The sequence below is a fragment of the Sphaerodactylus townsendi genome, linkage group LG02 (assembly GCF_021028975.2).
Source record: "Sphaerodactylus townsendi isolate TG3544 linkage group LG02, MPM_Stown_v2.3, whole genome shotgun sequence".
NCBI classification, from domain to species: Eukaryota; Metazoa; Chordata; class Lepidosauria; order Squamata; family Sphaerodactylidae; genus Sphaerodactylus; species Sphaerodactylus townsendi.
Genome location: NC_059426.1, coordinates 178,750,912 through 178,769,413, shown reverse-complemented (window position 1 = coordinate 178,769,413; position 18,502 = coordinate 178,750,912). Strand labels below are relative to the sequence as shown.

Genomic DNA, 18,502 nt, shown 5'->3' with positions numbered 1-18,502 from the left:
CATCAGCGGCCGGCTTCCCCAAAGGCCCGGTGGAACAGCTCAGTCTTGCAGGCCCTGCGGAACTCATGGAGTAATTGGGGGTTATACTATTTAACCCCCCAAATACATGGAAACTGGGATTCTAGAAAAGGTGTCTACTTTACACATGTTTCTCAATGAAGGCATTCGGTGTTACTCTAACAGCACAATCTAGATCACAAGAGGGGGAGCACTGCGGTGTTTGGGGATAGTGGGGCGAAGATGACGCCGCACCACCGAAGATGCTTCGGACGGAGTAAAAAGTAGGGTAAAAACCTCCTGCCACCCAAATCGCCCATAGCCAAAACAGGTTTACACCACACAAAAGCGCAGAGTGAGTCTGCAGGCTCAGATGCTGACTTTCCTGGGCTGGAACTTTGGTGGAAGCAGACGGAACGCCCCAGCCCACCTCTGCCTCCGTTCCAGCATCCACTTGCCTGCCAGCGTAGCTCCGCAGCAGCACCCACTTCCAGGTTTGGCCACGCTGCACCGCCCTCTTGGAGAGGCAAGGACCACATCTCCCTTCTGCCCTTCCCACCCCTCCCCCACCTTCTATGGGTGGCTGCTTCGGGCTCTGCAGCTGTCCCTTGGATGAGACGTGGGCAAGAGCGCACGTCCACATGAAGCCCAGCCTCTCAAGGAACATGCTGATCAACTTGGAATCTCTACTGACCAATAAGAAAATGTTCCTTGAGGAGAAGATTCCAACAATCTTATTGGCAGGGCTATCCAAAGACTTACTGTTCCTGTGGCCAAGTTTCTATCTTCTGCAATAAAAATACAAGCTGAAATAACACCCAGTGCCTATATTATCCAGATTCTAACCTTTTAACTGTAGGTATCGTAGGACAAGCGGTGCATGCAGGGGTTTTACGCAGTCAATTAATCTTGAATTATGAGGGTTTTTTTAATCAGTTTCCTGCTTCTGTTTTTAACTGTTTTCCTCGGCTTCTGGATGGCCTGTGGGCTGCCATAAAGACCGCCTTGACGACTTCAGGCCCACAGCCAACGAGAGGATGATGCTCATCAGAATCGCACTCTAGAGGAAGCAGCAGAAGGTTTTACAACTGGTCCCATTATAGGATGAAGACGTGGCCAAGCGCCTTCTCCGGGCTAGAACTTTGCAAAAAGGAGCACTGCGGATGTCGTAAGATACGGGGCCCGGTAAGGACGGACAACGAGCCCTGCTGCATGAGACCAGCGGGCCACCCAAGTTCTAATAATAAGCTAAAGGTGGGCTGGTGGCCTGGAACACATTGAAGGAAGTGAAAACACAAGCATGCCTCCCCCTCCCCCACTGCACAGACCTTGCCAAGGAAGGGTCTCTCTCTGTGCTCCCTCTGGACACCTGTTGTACTTCCACTTCTGTTCACACGTAATTTCTCTCCCTCCTCCTCTATTCTTGCTCAAGAGCTGTTGAGAAGATCCTAAATTCACCTTTCCTGCAGATGCGCAAGAACCAAACTCTCCCTCCAGCCGGGGGAAACAAGAAAGAAGAGAGACTTGGTGGAATTCCATATTGCATATTTTTTCTTCTCTAGGAAAAACTGCTCCCTGGACAGCGACAATAGGCAAGATTGACCTCTCTGGCACTTGCAAGGCCTTCTGGGAAAGGTAGTTCCCTGCAACAGCAAGACACAAATGGAATTTTCAAAAAAGTATTTGGGAACGCAGAAGGGGTTATATTGGTTGTTTGTTGTGATGTGGCGTCATAAGCATATCAAGCGTGATACAATCCAAAGAGAAAGCAGCAGCTGCCTGCTGGAATTGTGATTTTAGAGCTCTGTGTTTTTATCTATTTTAGATACACTTTTGACTTTTATCTAAAAGAATTTAATGCAGAGCCTTCAAATGTCAATGGCTGAATGCTAATTTTCATTTTATCTGGGTGGATGTTTTGACTTTCACAGCATCATAAGGTTGGATAGAGTTGACTATGAAGTCTTGTTTTCACCGTGAAACCTAACTGAGGGATGATTGGCAGAAGCAGCTGTGTTGGATATTGATGGAGATAACGGTATCTTGATATAATAATAACAGAGAGTTGGCTTTTCCAAGGAACAGTACAAGCAGGGTCTCTTTTTGGGTCCACCCCACCTCCCCTGCTCTACCTCAGCCCTCCTCGATGGCCAGGAGGGCTTTTGAAAACCTTTTTCTTAATTTTGTTTTAAAAAACAGTTCCTTGGACCAAAGGCCCCTTCCGCACACGCAAAATAATGTGTTTTCAAACCACTTTCACAACTGTTTGCAAGTGGATTTGCCATTCCGCACAGCTTCAAAGAGCACTGAAAGCAGTTTGAAAGTGCATTATTCTGCATGTGCAGAATGAGGCAAACGTTGCTGATCAAGAAAACCATGTCCTATATTTAAAAATATGCCTCTCTCTTCTCCTGCGATAGCAGCAGCAGCGACAGGAAGTGTGTGTGTTTGTGTGTGTGGAAGGAAAGAGAAGAGGGGAAGAGAGAATATTGTTAAGGTAAATAATCCTGCAGCGGAGGTCTACATTAGAGTAAAGCAGTCAGCTTTTAAGTCAGCAACCTGAAGTAAGGTACACGAATGCAGAGATTCTCTTCCAAAGAAGGGCTTTTTATTTCACGGTTTTGACTGACAAAATGCTACGCAGAAAATGAGTGTCCCTAGCATACAGTCCCAATTGCATACAGTCCCTGTATAAGAACATAAGAAAGAGCCTGCTGGATCAGACCAGAGGCCATCTAGTCCAGCACTATGCTACTCGCAGTGGCCCACCAGGTGCCTTTGGGAGCTCACATGCAGGAGGTGAAAGCAATGGCCTTCTGCTGCTGCTGCTCCCGAGCACCTGGTCTGCTAAGGCATTTGCAATCTCAGATCAAGGAGAATCAAGATTGGTAGCCATAGATTGACTTCTCCTCCATAAATCTGTCCAAGCCCCTTTTAAAGCTATCCAGGTTAGTGGCCATCACCACCTCCTGTGGCAGCAGATTCCAAACACCAATCACACGTTGCGTGAATCAGTCCTAATTCTTCCCCCCAGCATTTTCAATGGATGCCCCCTGGTTCTAGTATTGTGAGAAAGAGAGAAAAATGTCTCTCTGTCAACATTTTCTACCCCATGCATAATTTTATAGTCACCACAATCACAATAAACCTTTATTGGCATAAGGTATAAAAGCGTGGGTATGCACCATTGTTTAAATTTAAAAGAATTGCGTGTGTAATCTATGAGTAGTTTTACATTCTAACATCACACTTCATTTATACAAATATAACATAGATTAAAAATTTTAATCATTCAATTGTAAACAGAATTATAAACAAATATAGTACAACTACACTTAAAACCGGAATTAAGATATTTCTAGCCATTCCTTATTCACAGCCAATTTACTAAAAAAGTATAACCTTCCCCAGGATCTATAAATGGTATGTACTTATTAATACTATAGGTTAGTTAAATTTCCATAAAAATGCAATAAATAACAATGAGCTCCTTGTATACACAATCTATGATAAACCAGGAGTACCAGAGGTGTAGGATATTCCACATTTAGATATGATTTTATACTTGCGTATTTTACGTACCTCTTAAGGACATGACTTGCAGCAAGTAATTGGCTATTCTCCCAAGTGTAGGAGGATCATTACTGTTTAATGCATAATTTTATAGACTTCAATCATATCCCCCTCAGACGTCTCCTCTCCAAACTAAAGAGTCCCAAAAGCTGCAGCCTCTCCCAGGGGCGTAATGCCCATTGGGCAAGGTGGGCAGCTGCCCAGGGCACCACCTTGTGGGGGACATCAAAAGGCAGGGTTCGTTTTTGGGTATTTTTAGTGGTTTTCCACTTTTTGACCTGCAGGGGACGCTGTTTTAGGTTATGGAGCCTCAAAGGGGGTAGCCCCCATCTCCTTAGCAAAGAATGGGGGGGGGGTGGGAACCCCCTTTGACCCTAAACCAAACTGCACCAAACTTGGGGGGTCCAATCAGGACAGTTTCCAGATGACACCCTGAAATTTTGGTGCCAATACATTCAAAAATGCGCCCCCGGCAGGAACATCCCAGAAATTTGCCCAAGAATCTTTGTTCTGCACTGAGTTTTCTGTATTGCTGTCAATGGGGGTTGCAGGCTGGGGGCGGGGGCACATTTCTGAAGGCACAGTCTCAAAACTTTCATGGTCTCATCAGGAGACTGCCCTGATGATACCCCCCAGGTTTGGTGCAGCTTGGTTCAGGGGAGCCAAAGTTATGGACCCCCAAAACTGTAGCCCCCATCTCCTATTAGCTCCCATTGGAAACAATGGGGGATGGGGCACCCCCTTTGGCAGTCCATAACTTTGGACTCCTTGAAGCAAACCTCACCAAACTTGGGGGGTAGCATAAGGACAGTCTCCTGATGATACACTGAAATTTTGGTGCTGATATGTCTAAAAATGCACCCCCCGCAGGTACCAATATCCTGGTGCAAAAAAAATTTGGATGTGGTGGAGTGGCCGCCCATGGGGGGGGGGGGGGCATCCAACTCAGGTTTTGCCCAGGGCTGCAGTTTGCCTCGTTACGCCCCTGGCCTCTCCTCATAAGGAAGGTGCTCCAATATACATATTTACAACCAATCAGCTCACAGTTTCTTTTCAGTTCAGGTGCACAGCATGAGGGGATGAGTCATGCTGTTACGGAGTTGCCACTGTCAGATAGATTTTGTTCATCAGGAGTTGACAGCTCCTGACAAATATCAGATCTAGGACATGGTCTCCTTGTTCAGCAACGTGTAGTCCAAGAGACTGTTCTGCCTCTTCCTTGGGGGTGGGGGAGGGATTATTGATGGAAAGGGGGTCACAATATTGATATAACCGCAAGAACAAAAAAAAAAACCTGATATAACAGTGTTTTAAAAGCTTTTACAAAGCCAGCAATTTTGATACTACTAGGTCAGATGAGATCAGTGCCTTTCAGGCTGAGTTGACTGGCAGAGTTCAGAGAACCAAGAGAGGCAGAAAAACTGTGCAGCTAGGAGTGAGTTCCATCGTTTGTGTAATCAAAGAAACAAGAGGAGATCTCACTACAAGCCCACTGCACAGTGAAGAGCCCAGAGATAAGCATTCTACACATAACGGGACATATTATCAAGTTGTTGTGGAATATCCTAACCAGAAATACTCACAAACATAGCGGTCAGTGGCATAGCACAGCTCAATTTTAAGTCTCCTGCTCTTTCCCCTTGTCTAACCCTTACTGGAGCAGCAGTGGCGTAGGAGGTTAAGAGCTCGTGTATCTAATCTGGAGGAACCGGGTTTGATTCCCCGCTCTGCCGCCTGAGCTGTGGAGGCTTATCTGGGGGATTCAGATTAGCCTGTGCACTCCCACACACGCCAGCTGGGTGACCTTGGGCTAGTCACAGCTTCTCTGAGCTCTCTCAGCCCCACCTACCTCACAGGGTGTTTGTTGTGAGGGGGGAAGGGCAAGGAGATTGTCAGCCCCTTTGAGTCTCCTACGGGAGAGAAAGGGGGGATATAAATCCAACCTCTTCTTCTTCTTCTTCTTCTTCTTTACTTGGTCACGGGACTCATAACCTACCAATCTGCTTTCTAGCACCTTTCCCCTACATACATCAGGGGCTTTCCACATGCAGTTATTAGTAAAGCTAGCATAGCCAACTTTAAGTAAGAAACTGGCTAATTCTAAATGTGGCACAAGCATGAGTCAATATCCCGTGTTTTTGGCTACCAACAGCCGAGTTCCTTGTTCTTTTCCCTCTAGTTCCTCTTTTTTCTTCTGTCTCAATTTCCGTAATTACAAACGACTGTGACCTTCACACTCAAGAAATACATTTTTCCATATCAAAATTGTTTTCCATTTCAGATACATTATACTCCATAAGTTATTCATCATGAATAAAGATCAGTTTGTAATCGTGTAGCATGAGGCTACATACATATTTTCATGCAACATTTACATTTTTGGTAAACGAATTCCATTAATCATAAAGTCTGTAAAAATTATTTGGGGCAATTTTTCTGACTAGAAGATATCACAGATGCTTATGTTGGTGCTTCTCAAAACTGTGGATTTGTGTCTGCATGCATAACATGCCTCTTCTTCATAGCAAAAAAACGGTTATAAAATAAATATATGGAGTTAAGAATTCCACTATTCCACTATAAAATAAATATACAGAGTTAAGAATTCCACTAATTCCACTATTCATTTCAAATCTATGTACACAGAAACAATCCATTACCTCTGAAATGCTAAGTTTCAAAAATGGATCTGAAATGGAACTAAGTGTGAGGAGGGAGAGGCAATCAATAAAAACAAAACTGAAATCTTTTGAGCAGAATATTTTTGTATGTATAGCCTGGGGTTAATCATATTATTCTCTCCCTGGAAGAGGAAAATCAGTAATGGCAGCAGACCATAAAAGAGATCCAGTTTGGGAATATTTTAACAAAATTCCTCTACCTGTGGAGGCAGGCAGGCAGGTATGCAAAATGCAAACGCTGCAACAAAGAAACGCAAGGCTTCGTGGCCCAAATGAAACGGGAGACAGGTAATTATGAAATTATTGTGAGGTGAATTGTCTAGTTTTCCTAACAGCCAAATCAGTATTTTTTGATACAATTGTAATTGTTCATTTCACCCAATCACTGCCCTTTAAATGCACTTTCTGCCTTTTTTTTTTTGAAGTGTTGTGCAGTGCTCAAGTGTGGAAGTTTCATTGTTTCTTCTGTGGCAAATGAAAGAATATTCAGAAATACAAGAAGGCCAAAAAGGATGGCACCTCCTCCCTTTTCTCCTGTGTTCGTGGCAACAGGAAAAGATTCTTACTCAGAAAGCCCACTGTCTTGTAATTTCGCTCCATAACTTCCCGGTAGAGTTTTCTTTGCCCTGAATCCAGCAGAGCCCATTCCTCCTCCGTGAAGAACACGGCGACCTCCTCAAAGGACACTGCAGATCTCTGAAAGAGGAAAAGATGGCCCAGTTGGTCGACTATTCCTGTCTCTGAGGTTTCAAGAATGAAAGAAGAACCAGTCGACTGAGCAAAATAATGCAACGTATCAAACTAACGGCAAGAATATTTGGGGTTTTTTTTCCTCCAGTCTCTAATACTTTATTTTTATTTTTCCCCCCAAAAAGAAGAAAAGTAACAGGGGAGAAAACTCAAAATTCAGCAACCAAGATTAAAATACACACATAGACATATAACAGCAGTGATGGCAGATCTACAATTAAGTCTCTATGAAATGTTTTCAAGTATCTAAAAAGTAGTCCGTGCGCAATAGTTGTCTACATGCCACACATTCCAACACTGATTAAGTTTTCAGGTCCTCAATCCACTGATTTACCAGAGAGGGCATTTATTTCTCTAATGCTGAATAATACAAACCTTTTGCAGTCAGCCAAAGCAGCTGGATCAGACGGAGGATCTGTCAAAGTCAGGAACCCTCAACGTGGTGCCCTCCCAACCTTTTCTGGCGCCCACCAAGTGCTTTTAGGAAGTGGGTGAGGTGAATAAGGGTCTGAGGGGCTATTGAAGGTTTGATTGGCAGGGCAGATTTTTTGGGTCGTTGCTATGGCAGCAGCTCCCCCCCCCCCAGCCCAAGGACCCCCACTGTGTGGCTGAGGTTCAGCCCTTGCAGCCATTTGTGGGCTGGCTCCGGCTCCTGCAGCTGACACGTTGCTGCTGCGCCCCCCCCCCCCCCGGCCCGGGCAGACCCCCATCTGTGCCCGGGAGTGCGAGGGTTGGGGGGGGGACCCTGGTTGGTCTGGGGGTGCAGCGCAGAATAAGCGCAGGGCGGGTGGACTGGGAGACACTGGGGGAGGGGGGTGGAAACACAACCCCCCCACGCCACCCCCAGATCTTGCCCGGGAAGACCCCCCCCTCCTCGCTTCCCCGGGCCAGCCCCCCCTCACACTTGCACCCCGTTGCAGCATCATTTCCTCCCCCTGACCCGTTTGAGGGACCCCCCCCCTCACCATGCAAGAGCCGGATCCTCCCTCCCGCCGGGAGACGGGAGCCAGGAGAGGACCCTCCCGACAGGACGCCATGGATCACCCCGGACCTCCTGCGAGACACACCCGTCCCCTCCCCGGACACCCGGAAGTTGGCCTAGTGCTCGCAAGGCCTTCTGGGAAGTGTCACAGCGTCCCTGTGTTGCGCGGCTCTTCTGCAGCCCGCTCAGGGTCGCCCCCTAGAGGCGGGCAAGGGCAGAACAGCCCCTCCGCCCGCCTCCTGCCTCGCCTGCGCCTGGGAAGCTAAGCAGGGTGGGCGTGGCTTGTCCTTGGATGGGGGAACCACCGGGGAAGCCCAGGGTCGTCACGCGGGGGCGGGCAATGATGGGAAGCCACGCCCCGAAGGTCTGCCGCCCTCAATGGCTCTCCATCACACGCAACATTGACCCGACCCGCCCCATTCAGGGGTGGCCAACCTATGGCACCCCAGATGTTCATGGACCACAATCCCCATCTGCCCCTGTCAGCTGGCAGGGGCTGTTGGGAATGGTAGTCCAGGAACATCTGGAGTGCCATACGTTGGCCACCCCTGATGCTCCCTCTGCTTGGTCCCTGGAGCTGGTGACAGGCTCTCCAAGGGTTAAAGGCAGACAGAGAGAAAACAGCAGTCCTAGAGAGGCAGATGGGAGGGGGCCGGGGGAGCCATTTCCTGTATCCCCCCCCCCCCCACTCTCCGTTTGCAGGAGCCGCCTTGGCATTTCCCGGGGAGCTGCTTCAGTGGCTTGGGGGGCTCCGGTGAGCACGAAGGGGCTGGAAGGGAGCGAAGGGGTTAATATGGGGAGGGAGTTTGCAATGCGTGGCCTCAAATAGAGAGAAGGGGGGGGGGATAAAAAGCCTCCCCCCATCCCACCTGTGACCCTGCCTTTCCCCTCCTGCACCTTGGACCCTTTTGAGCCGAGCCATGATGTCCCTGCGTTGACTTGAGATCAGGATCCGAACCCGGCACCTTGGGAAGCTGGACAGGCTCTTTCCAGAGGCCCTTTTAGGAAGGGAGAGAAAACACAAAGGGGGGCAGGGGGCAGGTGCAGGAGAGGGGAGGGGTGTGAACAGCCTCATGGCTGTTTGCTCTGGGCTTGAGGCTTTGGAAAGGGTCTCTGTCCTGCTTCCCCCACCCCCCACCTCGGTTATTGTGAGGAGCATTCAGGCCCCTCCTGGGGCATCCCTCAGCTTTTCGCTGTCCTTTCCCAAACCTGCTTTACTGTGGTGCTGAATGTCACAACTGAACCACGTGCTTGGCTGCCCTTTCGAAGTCCACAGGCTTCCCCCAAAGGGCAGGAAGTTTTCTTTCCCCTGCCCTGGGAAGGTGCAGCAGAGGTCTGTGTGGGCTTTCTAAGAACATAAGAACTAGCCTTGCTGGATCAGACCAGAGTCCATCTAGTCCAGCTCTCTGCTACTCGCAGTGGCCCACCAGGTGCCTTTGGGAGCTCACCTGCAGGAGGTGAAAGCAATGGCCTTCTGTGGCTGCTGCTCCTGAGCACCTGGTCTGCTCAGGCATTTGCAACCTCAGATCAAGGCGGATCAAGATTGGTAGCTATAGATCGATTTCTCCTCCATAAATCTGTCCAAGCCCTTTTTAAAGCTATCCAGGTGAGTGGCCATCACCACCACCTGTGGCAGCAGATTCCAAACACCAATCACACGTTGCGTGAAGAAGTGTTTCCTTTAATTAGTCCTAATTCTTCCCCCCAGCATTTTCAATGGATGCCCCCTGGTTCTAGTATTGAGAAAGAGAGAAAATTGGCCGTCAGATATCCTTGCATCCATATAGCCGTGTGTCTTTCATGTTGCTAAGCGTGTTGAATCATTATGTTGACCTCATGCATTGGTAGAATCCGTGACCTCCCACAACGTCTTATGCTTCCCAGCCTTGCTCTCGTCTTGCAGATGCAAACAGGTTATAGTGATACAATAATCTCTGGAGGTGAGCCAGGCCTGCTGTTATTGCTTGATATGATGATACCAGGTGTCGTGATCTTTTGACTCATCACCTCACCATCCCTGAGATACCCGGGTCAGCCTTATGGCGGCTGTCCTCATTTCTCCAAGGTTTGGGACAGGGGGTTAGCGATTGGGGAGAGAACCTCAGCACCCATTTGTTGGTGTGCGCGGGGTTCCTCAAGGGACAGTCTCTTCCAATGTTTTCCAACATCTATATACACCCTCCTGCCAAGTTGAGTCGGAGCTTTGGATTGGGTTGTCACCGCTGATGACACTCAGCCATATCTGTTAATGGTTGGCTGACTAGATGCTGCCCTGGATATTTTAACCGGTTGTCGTGGTGAATTGGCCAAAGGAGAGTCCGCTGAAAGTAAATCCATCAATGATTAAAGTCCTGTGGCTGAGCTGCGGAAGTGCAGATGGGGATGGCCAACTTCTCACTCTTGAGGGGGTGCAGTTTACCTTTTCTGACTGTCAAGAGTCCAGGAGGGATTCTGAATCCTTCCTTGTCGATGGAGGTACAGGTCACAAATGTAACCCACCTGGCATCTTCACCAGGCCAGTCCCAACCTGAGCACCAAAGCAGATTAAAGGTTTTGGTGCTAACCTTCAAAGCCCTAAAAAGTCTGGGGCCTCCATATTTGTAGGACCGCCTCTCCCAAAACGTTCCGCAAAGAGCATCACGCTCAATACATAGCAACTTGTTGGTAGTCCCTGGCCCAAAACCCATCCAGTAGGCCTCAACCATGACCGGAGCCTTTTTGGCTCTGGCCCCAGCCTGGTGTAACACTTTAAGAACAAAAGAACGAGCCTGCTGGATCAGACAAAAGTCCATCTAGTCCAGCACTCTGCTACTCGCAGTGGCCCACCAGGTGCCTTTGGGAGCTCACATGCAGGATGCGAAAGCAATGGCCTTCTGCTGCTGCTGCTGCTCCCAAACACCTGGTCTGCTAAGGCATTTGCAATCTCCGACCAAGGAGGATCAAGATTGGGAGCCAGAGATCGACTTCTCCTCCATAAATCTGTCCAAGCTCCTTTTAAAGCTATCCATGTTAGTGGCCATCACCACCTCCTGTGGCAGCATATTCCAAACACCAATCCCACGTTGCGTGAAGAAGTGTTTCCTTTTATTAGTCCTAATTCTTCCCCCCAGCATTTTCAATGGATGCCCCCTGGTTCTAGTATTGTGAGAAAGAGAGAAAAATGTCTCTCTGTCAACATTTTCTACCCCCTGCATCATTTGATAGACTTCAATCATATCCCCCCTCCTTTCAAGTGAGACTCGAGCCCTGCGAGACATAGGGCAGTTTCACAGGGCCTGTAACACAGTTGTTCAACCCTTTCCCTGTATTAATGTGGATTTTATTGGGTTGCAGTTTTCATTGGTTGTCTATCCCTCTGAGGTGATTTTTGTGCTGGGATATTGATAGCTATAGTTTACTGATTTTATTTTTATTTTTGTGTGTTGCATGCTTCCTGGAGCCTCCACATAAGCAGTGGAGTCTTATCTAGTGAACTAGATTTGTTTCCCCATTCCTATGTTCCTGCTGGATGACCTTGGGCTAGTCACAGTTCTTTGGAACTCTCTCAGCCCCACCTACCTCACAAGGTGTCTGTTGTGGGGAGAAGAAGGGAAAGGAACTTGTAGGACACCTTGAGTCTCCTTACAGGAGAGAAAGGGGGGTATAAATCCAAACATTTCCTCTTTTATGAACTGAAAGAAGAAGAAGAATTTTGGATGCCAGTAAAGAGACTCAAGGTGGCCTACAAGCTGCTTTCCCTTCCTCTCCCCACAACAGGTACCTTGTGAGGCAGGTGGGGCTGAGAGAGTTCTGAGAGAACTGTGACCAGCCCAAGGTCACCCAGCAGGAATGTAGATGTGCGGAAACACATCTGGTTCACCAGATAAGCCTCTGCCACTCAAGTGGAGGAGTGGGGAATCAAACCCGGTTCTCCAGATTAGAGTGCACCTGCTCTTAACCACTACACCACGCTGGCTCCTTGGATTTATATCCCATTTCTCTCTCCTAGAAGGAGACTCAAAGTGGCCGACAAGCTCCTTTCCCTTCCTCTCCCCACAACAGACACCTTGTGAGGCAGGTGGGGCTGAGAAAGTTCTGAGAGAACTGTGACTGGCCCAAGGTCACCCAGCAGGAATGTAGGAGTGCAGAAACACATTTGGTTCACCAGATAAGCCACTGCCATTGATATGGATTTGCATAGTTGAGGAGAAATTTCAGTGGGGGAAGGGTGACCATACAGAATAGCGAAGAGAGACTTTGGGAGCCAGCATGGTGTCGTGGCTTTGGACTCTGATCTGCAGAACCGAGTTTGATTCCCCACTCTTCCACATGAAGCCTGCTGGGTGACCTTGGTCTAGTCACAGTTCTCTCAGAACTCTCTCAACCCCACCTACTTCACAAGATGTCTGTTGCTAAGGGTGGGTGATTATAAGCCATTTTGAAACGCCTGACATTTGAGAAAAGCAGGATATAAATCCAAACTCTTCTTCTACTCTAACCTTGGGCCTGTCACAGTTCTCTCAGACCTCCCTCAGCCCCACCTACCACACAAGGTGTCTGTTGTTGGAAGGGAAGCTTTGAGACTCCTTGAAGGCAGAGAAAAGCAAAGTACAAAAACCCAATAATAATAATAATAATAATAATAATAATAATAATAATAATAACAACAACAACAACAACAACAACAATAACAATAACAATAACAATAACAATAACAATAATAATATAATAATAATAATTCTTCTTCTTCTTCTTCTTCTTCTTCTTCTTCTTCTTCTTCTTCTTCTTCTTCTTCTTCTTCTTCTTCTTCTTCTTCTTCTTCTTCTTCTTCTTCTTCTTCTTCTTCTTCTTCTTCTTCTTCTTCTTCCTCACTGAAACACTCCAGAGCCCCCATTTATCAAATCCAGTACCTTACAGTCTGCCCCAAACCCAGTCTGGATAGAGATCTACTCCAGGGAATAACACAGCATCCTATTTGTTCCTCTCCCTTCCAGGCTGCAGCAGAAAGACCTCTGGATGCCTTCTCCTTCGTGTGGAGAAGAGTCAAGTGCTGCCATGCAGCCGCCACAGGTAAGGGGGTGTCACTGGGGAGATGTGCCGGGGGGGGGGGGGGGCAGAAATTCTTCCTGTTCTGTCACAAAGCTCAGAGGATTGAGCTCCTAGCCCTTGTTTTGATGCTGCAAGAAGTCTTTCCACTGGAGAGGAAGGGAAATTGTCTCTCCTTGCCTGGGATGGCATTTGCAGAGCATCCCAGCAGGGAATATGAAACAATACAGGACCATGAATATAACGTTCTGGGACCCTCATACCTACAGGATTGCCTCTCCCGTTACAACCACCCTAAACTCCTCTAGGGTCCTCTTGCAGGTGCCTGGCCCCCATGGTGGCTTGGTTAGCTGTCTCCAGGAGAAGGGCCTTCTCAGTTGTGACCCCTACACGGTGGCATTCACTCTCAGATGAAACCCGTGCTCGTCTGTATACTTGTTATAATTTCTGCCGGGTGTACAAATTGTTCAGGGTGGGTTTTGGAGTGGAATGCCCAAGTTTGGGATGTGTTTATTAGCGGGATCATGCAAGTTACACATTTTAGTAAATTAATATTTCAGTGTTAATACTTCGTACGCGTTAGCTTTTTAATGTTTCTTTTTAGCTCATTTGTACTATTTTAATGTAGGACCCTTTGGGCGAGTGCCGACTGAATGAATGAAATGACTAAACTAAATGCTACCAAATCCCCTGGCCCAGATTGCATTCATCCAAGAGTTCTTAAAGAGCTCAAGCATGAAATTGCGGATGTTCTCACTTTAATATGCAACTTATCCCTGAAATCTGCCTCCCTCCCTGAAGACTGGAAGATGGCCAATGTCACACCAATCTTTAAAAAAGGATCTAGGAGGGACCCAGGAAATTACAGGCCAGTCAGTTTGACATCGGTTCCTGGTAAATTAATAGAATCTATCATTAAAGATAAAATTAATGAGATTGCCAATGCCTGAGCAGACCAGGTGCTCAGAAGCAGCAGTAGCAGAAGGCCATTGCTTTCACATCCTGCATGTGAGCTCCCAAAGGCACCTGGTGGGCCACTGCGAGTAGCAGAGTGCTGGACTCGATGGACTCTGGTCTGATCCAGCAGGCTAGTTCTTATGTTCCTATGTTCTTATGACTGACTAAATAAATAAATAAAATGCCACAGGAAACAGCTGGGTCTTTTTCAGTCGAACATCTGGTGCATCTCCCCCATAAGATCGCTGGTCTCTTACCCATGTAGACAACCCTCTGGCCTCAAGATGACCCATGGAATGCTGGTGGGGGGCAGATGTCCTTATATGACTCTCCCTGGCCCGATTTGTTCAGGTCGTTTATTATTCATTTAAAGCCTTTGTCTTCTTGGCTATCGTGCCATGGAACAGCTTTCCAGTGACATAAATAAATGCTTCCTTCTTTTTTCTTCTCGCAGGGTGGGGCGACCTTCGAAGAGGTGGCTGTGTATTTCACCCAGCGGGAGTGGACCTTGCTGAGCCCAGGCCAGAAAGCTCTGTACAAGGAAGTCATGCTGGAGAATTTTGGGAACGTGGCCTCTCTGGGTGACGATCTTTTTCTCCTGGGCTGTCCATGTCAAGAAAAACAAAGGGTGCATGGTCTGGTGCCGGTGGGGCTGTCTCAGCTGGGACTTCCCTCCAGTCTGGACCGTGTCTCACTAGAACATAAGAACTAGCCTGCTGGATCAGACCAGAGTCCATCTAGTCCAGCACTCTGCTACTCGCAGTGGCCCACCAGGTGCCTTTGGGAGCTCACATGCAGGATGTGAAAGCAATGGCCTTCTGCTGCTGCTGCTGCTGCTCCCGAGCACCTGGACCGCTAAGAGAAGAAGAAGAAGAAGAAGAGTTTGGATTTATATCCCCCCTTTCTCTCCTGCAGGAGACTCAAAGGGGCTGACAATCTCCTTGCCCTTCCCCCCTCACAACAAACACCCTGTGAGGTGGGTGGGGCTGAGAGAGCTCCAAGAAGCTGTGACTAGCCCAAGGTCACCCAGCTGGCGTGTGTGGGAGTGCCCAGGCTAATCTGAATTCCCCAAATAAGCCTCCAGAGCTCAGGTGGCAGAGCTGGGAATCAAACCCGGTTCCTCCAGATTAGATACATGAGCTCTTAACCTCCTATGCCACTGCAAAGGCATTTGCAATCTCAGATCAAGGAGGATCAAGAGATCAACTTCTCCTCCATAAATCTGTCCAAGTCCCTTTTAAAGCTATCCAGGTTAGGACTGAGATGTGGCAGTAGAGGAAACTGCTGGCTTCTCTGCCACTTTTCATTTTCAGTTGATATTTCTGTTTGACTTGGGGAAAGAGATTCAAGTTAGCTTTGAATTTTTGCATTAAAGTGCACGCCGAGGGACTCTAATTTGGGAGTGCTGTGTGGTTTCCGGGCTGTATGGCCATGTTCTAGCAGCATTCTCTCCTGACATTTCGCCATACAGAACATGGCCATACAGCCCGGAAACCACACAGCACTCCAGTGATTCCGGCCGTGAAGGCCTTCGACAATACAATTACTCTTAATTTTGTTTGTTTTCCCTGATAAACAGGACCTCAGATTGCCAAACCTGACTTCATATCCTGGCTGGAAGAGGACAAAGAGCCATTTCTCCTGGTGGATGAAGAAGAGGAAGGATTAGCAGGTAACTGCTTAGATATTAGGTCTGTGTTTTGCCTGCACTTCCTTCCAAGGGCAGGTGGATCTCGGTGGCTTTGTTTATCCTCACAGCTTTTGTTTCTCCTAAAAAAAAAATCTTTGATTAGTGTAGATCCTGAAATGGTGCCTATAAATTCGGAACATCTGAAAATAGGCAACGTCTTCTCCTAGGTCACGTCATTTCTGACCCCACCATCAGCCGCATCTCTCATCTGGTCACGTGCTGGCATATGGCTGGTCTTTGTTCTGATTGCTTGACTTGTCACTGCTTTCTCAAAGCACAGTTACTCCCAGAAGTCTCCAGGGCAGAATATGCCAGAGATTTCCCATTTCTGAATGAGGATAGTGCGGAGTCTGTTGACTGTCCCCCAATCACTGTCCCAGTGAAATGCTGCCTTCCATCTATTTCTTACAAGTTCTGAATTGGTCAAGATTATCTTGTCGGTCACAGGACCATACTCAGAGGTGGGATCCAGCAGGTTCTCACCAGTTCCTGAGAGTGGGTTACTAAGTATTTGTGTGTGCCGAGAAGGGGTTACTAATTGGGTCCGCTTTTCCGTCTCCACACCCTCGCCTCCCCAAGAGGCATACTGCCTTTGAATGTGAAGGTTCCATATGGCAATTGCGACTAATAATGTAACTCCCTGAACTGGGTTAATCCCTTTCAGGTACTGCAGTTCATTGATTCTCAGCCTTTCGTACCTTTTCTCTCACCAGTCTCTATCAAAGAACCTGTGTGTTTCACCATTGCTGTGTTCAGATTTGTGAGTTGGGGCATTTTCTATAATGTGATGATGATTTAGAAATGACCCGGTGCAAAAAAAAAATTGGGGTCGTGGTGGGGTGGCTGCCCATGTGGGGGGGGGGGTATCCAACTCAAGTTTTGCCCAAGGCTCAGGTTTGCCTAGGTACGCCTCTGCCCCCTTTGCTGAGAGGGGGCTGGCGAGGGAACCTGTTACTAAAATTTTTGGATCCCACCACTGGTTGGCACTCAGAATCTTCATAGAAGAATCAGCCAATACAGGGCCAGTTCTAGGCACTCTTCTAAGGTGTTAGTGGTGGAGAGGTGACAGTCATCTCTATCTCCCTCCCTCTCTCTGCTCGACCACCTTCCTGCCTGGCTGTCCTGCAGACATCTAGGCATACACAAAATAAAAAAGGTAACTGGCACATATCTCTTTCCCAAGATCTAAAGGACACCCCTGTGATGTTAAACTAAAACAATGTAATAGTTTCAAATCATAGTTCACCTTAGATTACCGCCTCTCTTCGGACACTTTGCCTATCCCTGTCTTAAATAATGTTCCTCATTTCCCCAAAACCTCACCCAAACCGCTCCAGTCTTTACATTCACTCAGGCAGGAACAGAGAAATGTATTGTCGAAGGCTTTCATGGCCGGAATCACTTGGGTGCTGTATGGTTTCCGGGCTGTATGGCCGTGTTCTAGCAGCGTTCTCTCCTGACGTTTCACCTGCATCTGTGGTTGGCATCTTCAGAGGATCCTCTGAAGATGCCAGCCACAGATGCAGGTGAAACGTCAGGAGAGAATGCTGCTAGAACACGGCCATACAGCCCGGAAACCACACAGCACCCAAGGAACAGAGAAACTTAAAACCATTAGATCACATTGAGGCAGGATGTCTCCATTGTATATCTTTCTCTTTTGTCCTCTTGCCATGCTCATTACTGATTGGCTGCTCTGTCAACCTACTCCCCTTGGAATTTAGAAGGGATTGAGAGGGGAAGTGGAGAACTGTCAATTTGGAGCATTCAGTGGGTTAAACACAACCATTACCAGAAAACTGTGACCCAGATACTTAGGAAAAATGTCCTGTCCTCACAGCAGGTTTTTCTTTTCTTTTCTTTTTTCAGCAGGTTGTATGTGGGAATCAGTAAATGGAACATCTGAGCATCCAACCATGGAGAAAAAAGAGATATATTCAGATGTGAAAGAGGAAGATGAATGCTGTGACGCTCTGAGGAAGGAGGAGGGAAAACACACATCTAATGAGAAAAATAATACTAGAGCTTTCCAGGGGGGTAACTTTCTACGGCAGAAAATGAACCAAAGAGAAAATAGAAATGAGACCACTGCAAGCAGACAAAGTACTCCTGAAAAACCAGATATTAATATTCACTGGAGCACCTATAACAGAAAGAAAAAACATAAATGCCAGGAATGTGGGAAAACGTTCAGTCTGAGGGGAAGCCCAAGATCACATGAAATGATTCACCAAATGGAGAAACTATGCAATTGTCTAGAGTGTGGAAAAAGCATGAATCAGATTGGAAAACTTTCTTCCCATCACAGAATTCACACAGGGGAGAAACCGTATAAATGCCTGGATTGTGGCAGCAGCTTCTGTAAGAGTAGAAACCTTACTCTCCATCAAAGACATCATACAGAGGAGAAACCATTTAAATGCCTACAATGTGGAAAAAGCTTTGATCAGAGTGGACACCTTATTGTCCATCAAAGAATTCACACAGGGGAGAAACCTTATAAATGCCTGGAGTGTGGGAAAAGCTTCAGTCACAGTAACAGCTTGTCTTCCCATCAAAGAATTCACACAGGAGAGAAACCATATAAATGCCTGGAATGTGGGAAAAGTTTCACTCAGCATTCGCACCTAAGTGTCCATCAAAGAATTCATACAGGAGAGAAACCATATAAATGCCTGGAGTGTGGGGAAAGCTTCAGTCACAGTCACAGCTTGTCTTCCCATCAAAGAATTCACACCGGGGAGAAACCATATAAATGCTTAGACTGTGGAAAAAGCTTCAGTCGAAAGAACTATCTTACTTCCCATCAACGAATTCACACTGGGGAAAAACCATATAAATGCCTGG

The 18,502-nt window shown here is 47.4% G+C and overlaps 2 protein-coding genes across 23 annotated transcripts in view; one reads left to right on the top strand and one right to left on the bottom strand.

The window, feature by feature from the left end:
* Window positions 1–8,082, bottom strand: part of LOC125427096 (zinc finger protein 420-like) — a 35,136-nt gene extending 27,054 nt beyond the window's left edge. For 20 of the 21 annotated variants that reach the window (XM_048486131.1, XM_048486139.1, XM_048486145.1 and 17 more), the window contains exons 1-3: window positions 7,967–8,082; window positions 6,818–6,947; window positions 1,456–1,640 (exon numbers count right to left, since the gene is read on the bottom strand). In XM_048486131.1, coding sequence (XP_048342088.1) covers window positions 1,456–1,640; window positions 6,818–6,947; window positions 7,967–8,038 — 387 coding nt within the window. In that variant the 5' untranslated portion in view covers window positions 8,039–8,082. Of the gene's footprint in view, window positions 1–1,455; window positions 1,641–6,817; window positions 6,948–7,376; window positions 7,846–7,966 lie in introns of those variants that run through there. The other variant, XM_048486138.1, reaches the window with a different exon arrangement.
* Window positions 1–18,502, top strand: part of LOC125427103 (zinc finger protein 883-like) — a 47,920-nt gene that overhangs the window by 19,012 nt on the left and 10,406 nt on the right. Inside the window, exons 2-6 of one of the 2 annotated variants that reach the window (XM_048486173.1) lie at window positions 8,632–8,737; window positions 12,957–13,032; window positions 14,420–14,546; window positions 15,545–15,637; window positions 17,528–18,415. In XM_048486173.1, coding sequence (XP_048342130.1) covers window positions 8,632–8,737; window positions 12,957–13,032; window positions 14,420–14,546; window positions 15,545–15,637; window positions 17,528–18,415 — 1,290 coding nt within the window. Of the gene's footprint in view, window positions 1–8,631; window positions 8,738–12,956; window positions 13,033–14,419; window positions 14,547–15,544; window positions 15,638–17,524; window positions 18,416–18,502 lie in introns of both variants that reach the window. The other variant, XM_048486172.1, reaches the window with a different exon arrangement.